This window comes from Vombatus ursinus, unplaced genomic scaffold (genome assembly GCF_900497805.2).
Source record: "Vombatus ursinus unplaced genomic scaffold, bare-nosed wombat genome assembly UNPS02013950.1, whole genome shotgun sequence".
Taxonomy (NCBI): domain Eukaryota; kingdom Metazoa; phylum Chordata; class Mammalia; order Diprotodontia; family Vombatidae; genus Vombatus; species Vombatus ursinus.
Window position 1 is genome coordinate 3,246,085 of NW_020953728.1, and position 10,539 is coordinate 3,256,623.

The 10,539-nt window shown below is 39.0% G+C and overlaps 1 protein-coding gene across 1 annotated transcript in view; it reads left to right on the plus strand.

The window, feature by feature from the left end:
* IL15RA (interleukin 15 receptor subunit alpha) overlaps positions 1–10,084 on the plus strand; it is a 52,389-nt gene extending 42,305 nt beyond the window's left edge. The window contains 3 exon segments of the mRNA XM_027858952.1: positions 8,892–8,955; positions 9,619–9,674; positions 9,677–10,084. Coding sequence (XP_027714753.1) covers positions 8,892–8,955; positions 9,619–9,674; positions 9,677–9,720 — 164 coding nt within the window. The 3' untranslated portion in view covers positions 9,721–10,084.
* Positions 10,085–10,539: the final 455 nt, after the last annotated feature.

Here is a 10,539-nt window from a genome sequence, read left to right on the forward strand (position 1 = left end):
GGCGCCAACAATAAGGAAGCTAGCTGCTTCCAAGCCTCAATAACTATAGATCTCACATTTCTAGCTAAATCTTTCCCAATTCCCTCCAGGAAGGAACTCATGAGGACTAATCATTTCAATTCTCTTAAGGCCTGAACAGTTTTTACTGAACAAATTTCGTCAGAGACACACATAAAAGACAAAAACAAACAAATATTTCTCTCTCTCTCTCTCTCCTCTCTCTCTGTCTCTGTCTCTATATCTCTGTCTATCTGTCTCTCTCTTTCAGCCAGCAACCCCTCCTTCATACAACCAGTGCTCAAAGTCTTATTCTCAGAGGGGATAGACACTACCACAAGCATAGCCTCTTTGCTCTGGAGTAGCCTCTGTTCTTCTTTGGGGAGGGAAGAGGGCACTGGCCCAGTTACCGTGACCTTTTCCTTCAACTCCGGTTGTAGCAAAAGTTCCTTTACAGTGGGATATGTGACCCCAGAATTGAAGACCTTGGCCTTCAGCAACAGCTTTGGTGATTAACAGTATTTAGTTGCAGAATCTTTGAGCAGTGTTTTTGTGATTGTTTTGAAGCTTGCTTTGGCAGTAACATAAGCTCTACCTCATCTCATATTCATAGTCATGACATTTTATCATTTGAATATAATCAATTTGTATGTTAACAACAACAACAACAAAAAGACTCATTCTGTATGCTGCCCTGTGTATCTTGACTGGTTTCCCAGCATCATGTAACTGGTAAATGTGGCAGGTACAACAGTGGGGCTATTGAAGGAAAATTCTGTCCCTGTTGGCTCCCCTGACTTCTTTCAAGTCTCAGCTAAAATCCTACCTTCAGTAAGAAGTCTTTCTTCATCCCTCATGATGTTCTGAATTTATCTTCAATTTATATCATATATATATATGTATGTATCTATATCTTATGGTTTACATGTTGTCTCACTCATTAGATTGTGAACTCCTTGAAGTCAGGGACTATTTTTGCCCTTTTTTGTATCCCCACTGCTTCACAGTGCTTGGCACAGAGTAGGTGCTTAATAAATGCAGGCTCAGTTTCTCTTTTTGCCAGATAAATCATTTATCTAATTTGGTTTCTTGCATAAGAATCTGCAACTTCATAGTCTGTCCTAATCTTCCTTTTTTCTTTTTGAATTTAATTCTTTTTATCATTTTGTTTCTAACTTATTAACAATTAAATCCTGCCAAACCACTCAGATTAACCCACTATGATCAGACAAATCAAATTCATCCTACCAAAAATGAAGCATTGTCTTTTCCCCAAAAGTATTTGGTTTGCCTTGTGGAGGAAGCACCTCTTTTCCTCAAGGAATGATAAGAATTACAAAAGTAGCTGGCAACATTTAAGCCCCTGCTTACAAACTTGGACCATTAGTCTAAGGCTTGGTCTCTGTCCAGTGCTAAGGAAAAGGGTTAAGAAAACATTTCTGGTGCTGGTCCCCTCCTCCAACTCGTGGAAGGAACAGTGGCCTGCTGTCCCAGCACCCTATGGCGCTGTGCTGGGGCGCTCCTCCGAGGAGCCGGCCATCCTGAGCTCAGAGGACGCACTCGATCCGGTCAGGGAACCATTATCAGGAGTCAGAATGAAGAGGAAGAAACTGAGTAAACTGAAGAGCAACTAGCATCAGATGCTAGTCACATGCTGGAGGCTGCCCTCGAGCAAATGGATGGAATTATTGCAGATTTCATCCACAATGGGATCTAGAAGCTGATAATTCGTGAGGTACCTTGAATTGCACTCACCATATATGCTTCTCCCTCTCGAGACTGCTACACTTGGTGATCTCATCAGCTCCATGGATTTAATGATCATCTCTATGTTGGTGATTCTCATAATCTACTGGAACCTCTTTGCTGATGTAGAATTTCATATTTCCAACCACCTTTCAGAATCTTGAACTTGATGTCTATTAGACTTTTAAATTCAACATGTCCAAAACTGAACTCCTTATCTTACTCTCTAAATCCCGACCCCCCCCCACACCCACCCACAGCATCTTCCCTATTACTGTGGAGGACAACACCATTTTCCCAGTGTATTAGGATTGAAACCTAGGCACTATTGTGAATAAAATTCTGAGAGACATAGCTTTGGGTATTAAAAATCAATATATTAACTAGGCCATCTAATAATCAATAAATTTATGGTCAGTGGTCTCTCTTGGTGACTAAAGACAAAAAAGAAGTCTCTGGCTCCCTGACAAGTGAAAAGCAACCCTAATTGGCAGACATTCATTTAAGAGGTAGGCCAGAAGTAGGCACTTAATAAATGTTTATAGGCTGACCAGTTTGGCATAGAACTCCCAATGTATAACACATAAGGCATCCACAAATATGAACATGGGCAGAAGCACAAATACCTTTTAGTATGTATGACAGACTTGGTCAGGTTCCATGAGACAGTACAGAGTCAGCAAGATTAGGCAGCTCTCGTCCAAAAATAAACAAACAAAAAACACCTCAAAATCTCTCTTGTGGCAGTATTTGATGCCATGCCTGTATACAAAAGAAGGGTCAGTTTTTCAGCTAAATTTCTGTTGAGGTTTTAAGGGATATATGACACTTGTTCTGAGCCTCCATCCCATCACCCTAAGGATATGTTTTGGGAAAAAAAAAACGGTGTAACACATGCGAATTCTGGTGACCTTATCCTTGGGAGTCATGACATCAACTAGACTATTCAGTCCTGTGAGGTCTGTGCCTGAACAAAAAAAAAACAGACTTCTTCAATAGCTTCAGCATTTCTGCCTTATAGCTGAATTGTTCAACCTCCCTGCTGGTGCTGAAACCTCCAAAAATTGAAAGCAGCTCAGATAGCATCCACCAAAGATACCTATAAATGGTGCAGAGATAATTATTCCTGACCTCCAGAGTAGGCTTTGCATGCATAAGCGTAAGTGTGGCCAGGTATTCAGAATTCCTGCTTTAAAAGACCCTCAAAGAAGCTAGGGAACCAAGTCAAAAGGGCTTTCTTGTTTATTTGTCCAGATAGCAAACCTTGGTGGTCTATCAACTGTAACTCCCAGACACATGGGAGTTCATCCAGTGTTTCTGGGCCTCTCCTCACATGCGTGCACACTGGCGTACAACCAGTAAACCTTAGTGCATATCCAGCTATAGTTATTTTAGTGTGTAGTATTCTCTTCTCTCTAGATTTTTGAGACACTTCTCTCTCCTAGTTCTACAAGTCTGACCACTCATCATTCTCCTTTGGTGGATTTGGTGGATTCAGGTTTTGCCCACTAACCATGATTGTCCACCAAGGCTCTGTCCTGGGCTTTCTTGTCTTATCTCTGTATATTGTACTATTTCTCTTGGTGATCTTGTCAGCTTCCATGGATTCCATTATCATCTCTCTGTAGGTAATTCTCAGATCTATTTATATAGCCCTAATCTCTTTTCTGACCTCCAGTCTCACATCTATAGCTGCCTATTGAACATCTTAGACCAGATATCCTGTAGACATCTTAAATTCAACTTGTCCAAAACTGAACTTATTATCTTTGCCCAAAAAAACCTTTCCCTTCTTCCTAACTTCCCTATTACTGTTAAGGGCCCCACCATCCTCCCAATCATCCAAGCTCACAACCTAATTGTTATCCTTGACTCCTCGTTCTCTCTCATCCCCCTCCACGTGCAAGTTTTATTCATTCTACCTATCACTCATATATGCCTCTTTCTCTCTTCTGACAATGCAGCCTTCCTGATACAGGCCCTCATCACCTCAAACATGGACTACTGAAAGAGCCTGCTGGTTGATCTGTCTGCCACAAGTCTTTCCTCTCTCCAGTCCATCTCCACACCACCACCTTCTCCCATTCAGTCACCCTCAGTGGCTCCCTATTAGCTCTAGGATAAAATATAAAATCCTGTCTTTGGCTTTCAAAGCCCTTCATTACCTTCCTACCTTTGTATTTTTCTTACATTGCCAACCCCCTGACCCCAACACATACACATACTCTACACTGTTCTCCTTGCTGTTCCTCTCACACAATAAATATTCCATCTCCCTGACTAAATGTTTGCACTTGCCAACCCCCATGCCTGAGATGTTCTTCCTCCTCAGCTCTGCCTTTGAACTTCCCTGGCTTCCTTCAAGTTTCAGCTAATGTCCCTCCTTCTCGAAGAAGTCTTTCCCAGATCTCCTTAATCTTAGTGCCTTCTCTCTGAGACTACTCCCAGTCCTATCCTGCATACAGCTTGTTGTACTTAGTTGTTTGCATGCTGTCTCCCCCACTAAACTATGAGCTCCTTAAGAGTTGTCTTTTGCCTTTCTTTGTATCCTCAGTGTCTGTAGCACGGCTCTTAGTAGGGACTCAATAATGCTAGTTTTTTTGGCTGTTAGATAACATTAGCAGTGATGGAATACTAGCTGTCCAGTGGAAGTATTTTGAGGGGAAAGTGGTAGCACTCTGATATCTGCAGTGTGGCAGGTAGAGGCATGTCTTTGTTATACTTGGATCCTCGTTGTTGTCTGAAACTTCAGCCTGACCCTGTATGGCATCTCTTCATCTGCCCTTTGAACTCTATTGATTCTTTGATACCAACTTACACTTCTGATTTGGACCCTGCCCTGTGTAGTACCCCTGACCTTGCCCAACTGACCTGAAGTTTCTGGCCATCCAAACTGGATCCTTCTAGTCCCAGCTTTTTCCTACTTTGCTAGAGGGGAAAGCCTTGAGCATACCCAACCCAAGTTTCCAAGAAATGTTACACATTGATTTCAGTAACATGAGGCCTCTTCCTTACCACATTTCCAAGAAATGAGTATACCTACCACAAATAATGAAAATTTCTGGCTTTGTGTCACTTTAGTCATTTAGTCTGGTACTACTTAGAATTTTTTTCAAGCTCTGCTGTCTGGAGTTCTCAAAATGTATGTGTTTTAATTTAAAATGCTCTCATTCTGTTTTCTTCCACCAAATGACTAATATGGAAATATGTTTTACATGATTGCACATGTATAATCTATATCAGATTGTTTGCCATCTCAGGGAGGGGGGAAGGGAAGAAAGGAGAGAATTTGGAACTCAAAATTTAAAAAAAAACTACGAATGTAAAAAAATTGTTTTTACATGTAATGGGGGGGAAATGAAATTATTTAACATTTTTTAAATATAAAATAATTTTTGATCATTGATCATTCTCACCTCTCCTGGACTGCTGTCCAGCCTTATACCACTAGGCCCAGAACTAGTCTAGTGCTGGTGACCCTAGCCTGAGTTCAAGAAAAAGTCAACAGTAGCTTGGGGCAAGAGGACCACTGACAAGGACATCTTTGCTTCAGTACCATCTCAAACTGTTTTTCCTTTTCCCTCACAATCATTACTGCAGAACATAAATATGTTGAATTCCTAAATGCTTAGAGACCACAATTTCACGGTCCATAGCAAATAGAATATCGTGAGGAAAAGGGAGTTTCTGGCCTCTTTCACCTTCTCTCCAATGGTAATACCCTGATTTCTTCAACTCTTCTTACTTCCCTGCATCTCCAACTTTTCTAGGTCACACACCCATCTAATAAGCTCAGTAGGTAAAACAGTTGGGCAGCTGGTATGTAAATTCATGAGCTTAGCTCTAACTCTGAATTTTTTCATATGAGGGTAGGGTATTGATGTAATGGAAAAAAATGTAAGAGACTATGGGTTTGTGTTTCAGTCACAAAATTTAGCCGAGGAGTGTCTCCCCTACTCACCACCTCCCTTTTTTCACTTTCACTTTTAATAATTGTAAATTATTTTTAGTAACTGAACAAAAACAGGAAGCAAGTATTATGAAAGAGAAACTAGATTATTAGCATCCACTTGCTTTTTCCAATAACTCTTATTCTCTTTACTCTTACAGTAAAGGGAATGCTAACCTTATTGTCTAATGTGAAGATATACCTAGGTGACTAATAGAGACTATTTGTTAGTCTAGCCTTTCTTTTTTAGCTTCTGTGACATAAAAGTTAGTGTTTCATTCAAGTTTGAAAAAGCAAATCTTTTCTATCAATGTTGCCTGGCCTTACTGCCTCCTTCATAATTTATTTTCCCTAGGATCTGATTTATCACTGAGTCACAAGAATCAATCATAATTGCCTGCCTTGTCATTTGTCCTCTTTGCAGTTATCTGTCTCAATGACTGCACATCTGGAGGCTACTTCTCTACACATTTAGGTGACTTTTATACATTGTTGTGGTTATCTTACTCACTGTATGTTTCATGCTTTTGAGGGTTGACGATGTCAAGTCAGACTAACTGAATTGATTTGGAGCTTGTTACTATTACACAATGACTCTTAAAGCTGCTGTTTGATCCCTAGCCTACTCCTTCTCTCTTCTACCTACAGATTGAATTCTTATTACTACAACTAAAAGATTGTTTCTCAGATTGGGACTCACAAGGTAGCAATACCTCATTGAGGTTATCACAGGTCTGGTCCTCAGTTTTGCCTGCTTAGGGACTTGATTTTACCAGTAAACACAGAGATTATTTGGTTCCAAGTTTATATTAACCATACAATATTAGTTTATAAAAATAGAAAACCAATTTTTATAATGGAAGTTATAGCTGGCAAGATAATTCATACATTATAACATACATTATCATTACACAAAGCACTGACTCTGGGTAGTTCTACTCAGGAGACCAAACTGTAGGTCAGAATCTTTGGTAACATAGAATTAGAACAAAAACAGTTAAGTGTTAAGTGAGATTCCCATCAAGACTTATTAGCTGGTTAATCAGCCTTCTCTATTCTAGGACTGTTTGTCTAGTGTAACTGTTACTGATCATTAGAACACCCTGAGCAATACTGGATAAACACTAAACAAATCTTACTTTTTGACTCTCTTTTTACTAGACTTCATGCATGTCTTCCCCCATCTTCCTACCCTACTAAGAATTTATGTATGCCATGATCTTGGATTTTTTACAGTTGACTACTTTATATTAATTACACGTTATATTCTTCCATTAAAGTCTGATGCCTCATTGTGACATGGAAAGAAATGGGAATTCTTTTAAAAAGAAAAAATTTTATTCACGTGTTTTGTTTTTACATCATAGATTATTGAGTTATTTCTGGAAATGCTCCTCTACTCCCCCCAGAAATGAAACAAGTCCTTTTACCAAAGAAACCTTATACATATATTTAATCTTATACAGTGACTAACAGTGGACTCAACGTCCTACTGTCATAGTCCCCCAGGTCTCTGCTGGGAAGAGGGAGCAACCTTTCATTATCTTTTCTGTGAGACCATTCTTGGTTTTTAAATTGCTTAGAGTTTGGGGGTAAGCCTGAATTCTTAAACATGATTCCAGCAGATCAAAGTTCTGGATATGCTTTGGGTATAGACTCGGTAATTGCCCAAGATAAAAGCTGGCTTTGGGTTGCTAAATTTTTTTCAGTCATAAAAACTCATAAAGACTCCTAAGGTTAAGAGTTTTGTGATGTTTCAGTAGAGTGTCTATACCTATTAAATCACAGTTTCTTGAAATGTCCAAGTCTCCACTTTTGTTTGGTGCCTGAAAGGGTTTCATTTGAAAATTCTGAGGGTACATCCCTACACATTTAGTGCTTATGGAAACTTGTGTCCTATCTATACCTCCCATCTCATCCTAAAGCCTTGGATACCTTTCATGTCTCCCTTCCGTTCTCCTTGAGACATCTACTTTTTCCTCTTACTATCCCACTCTTTTATTCTTATGCCTCTTGGCTAAATCACACAAGAAGCATATATATACTTAAAGTCTTCCTCTCCTGTTTGAATAATTTATTCTCTCTAAATACTATGTTCTCTTTTTTTTTATTCCCCCAGCCAAAAATAAAATAAAAGCAACAATGGAAGAAGGAAAAATGACATCTCTCCATGTATCTATGTTCATGTTCTTTTTCCTATGGGGTCATGAAAAGAGCCTTGGACTGAAAAATTTAGGTCCTGTTATTAACTTCACTCTCTGGGTCTCCTTTTCCGTATCTGTTGAAATGAGGCAATTAGACTAAATGATCTTCTACCTCCCTTCCAGCCCTGATATCCTGATATTCTAATGTTTATCTTCTTAGACAATCTCTCATTAAGTATTTTTTAGGTGTGGGTTAAGGAAGACATTTGCACTGAGGAACATCATATATCTTGAGAGTTATATTTTTTTAAATTTACACTTATAATGAAATAATATTTAATAAAATATATTAGCTGGTGAATCAGCCTTCTCCACTCGAGGAGAATGAAGGATAATAGAACATAAGTATAAAAAAAAGTTAATTTCAGAGGGAAGGCACTAGCCTAGGAGACAATGAAGCCAGTTTCTACCCTTCTGGAAACATTATCCTCCTTAGAAAGAGTTCAGATTGTATCGATATTCATTAAGGGAATTGGTCTATAGTTTTCTTTCTCTATTTTTGTTCTCCCTGGTTTAGATATCAAAACCATATTTGTGTCATAAAAGGAACTGGGTAGGGGTCCTTTGCCTATTTTTTCAAATAGTTGATATAATATTGGAATTAATTGTTCCTTAAATATTTGGTAGAATTCACTTGTAAATCCTTCTGGTCCTGGGGATTTTTTTCTTAGAGAGCTCATTTATGGCTTGTTTCATTTCTTTTTCTAAGGCAGGGCTAAGTATTCTATTTCCTCTTCTGTTTATTTGGGCAATTTATATTGTGAAGGGAGCAAATAGCTGGAGAGTAGGAGGAAGACATGTATAAAAGGGATCAGGGATAAGGTGACTGAGATGTGTGGGATTATATAGAGCTCCTTCTACCACAGACACTCAGAGAAGAATTCAATACCAAGAATAAGCTGGTTGCAAATTGTAAAGAATTTTCAGGATCTTAGACATAAATTAGATCTTTGGATTTATCATGACACAAACATTGTTTTGTGTTTCTCTTCCAGTGGTTCTTTTCATAAGTATCCTGGCAGCTCCTCTGGCATTATATGTGTTCTGCTTCAGAAGAAGGTAAGTAGCACAAGAGAAAAATAGCAGAATTCATTCTTCATTCCATATAAGAGAAATTAATTCCCTTATCAGAAAATGGAGAGTTGCTGTCTTCTGTGATTCCATTGCCAGCCACCAAGATGGTTGCAGGCTGTGACCCTGCTGTCACTTAGCCTAATTAATAGAGCTCCAAGTGGAAGGTGGAGCCTGCCCTGCTCTCATTGTCCCCAGATAGGGCCACATGAGTATAGAGGAGCTGTTTGGTCCTACGTTGTCAAATTCACAAGTCAAAAATTGTATTCAATATGGCTTGGCACATCTCAGCTTTCCTCCAAAGAAGTCAAAATACATTCACAGGTATTATTAACTCATATATCCAGTTCATCTCCAGGAAAAAAGTTATCTAGGCCATTGGCCCACATATTGCGGAGTGAAGGTCCATTTCAACTATGAAGTCCTATGATTTCTAAAGGAATCAAGATGGGCTATCGAAAACCAAGGAGTAGAGTAAATGTGTTTTCTATGCTTCAGTACTTTATACAAATTATTATTATATAATACTTTGAACTTCCTTTCAGCATCCAGCATAATGCTTTACACATACAAAAAGGTCAATAAATACTTGCTGGTTTGAGCTCAGGAGATACTTGACCTTCTGACACTAATGAATTTTCTGTTTTGCAGGGATCCAGTCCCAGAACATATTGAGATGGAAGCGATGCCAATGAGAGGAGGGACTGACAACAGAGAAGATGGTGTAGACAGCTAACTACAGAACCTATATAGCAAAAATAGAAAGACAAATTCCTTTTGTCTATCGCTCTTATGTAGCAAGATCTGGGGTAAAGAAGCCACATTTACCTTAGTAGAAAAGAGCTTTCTTTGGCTTAAACAAACAGGAAGAATACAAGCCAGAATGAAAAATCTAAGCATTGCAGCTGAAGAAGAATTCTCAGCTTTTAACTTTAAGCATCCACTGAGTACCATCACAACAGGATGAAATCTGACTGGAAAAGGTTCTCCCTGGGTACACAGATGCACTTATAAAAAGCAGGGCACTTAAGAAGTACATTGTGAGGGACAGCTAGGTGTCGCAGTGGATACACCAGCCCTAAAGTCAGGAGGGCCTGAGTTCAAATCCGGCCTCAGACTAAACACTTGACACTTAATAGCTGTGTGACTCTGGGCAAGTCACTTAACCCCAATTGCCTAAAAATAAAAAAAAGAGAAGTACATTGTGGGAAAGTTTGCCAGGCAAAAGCTCAACTCTCCAGATCCTTACTAATAGGTACTTACATCATTTGGTTGTGTCTGGAGATTGAAAGGAACCTGAGTATTTCCCCCCCCCCGCAAAAAATCTAACTTACAAATGACAAAGACAACATATACCTATGGTAGTAATTACCTATAAGTTTTCCCCATGAAATGTCTGGTTAAAAGATTTGTGATTTTTGAATGAATAGCATGAGCAATTCAATGCCTAAAAAACATATCTCCAGCTAGATTGCTTCCCTTAAAATGCATCGTAAGGGAGTCATTGATCAGGCAGAAGAGAAATGTGCAAATTTAGGCATAAATGAATCCTTTTGACTGATGACTTTGGGA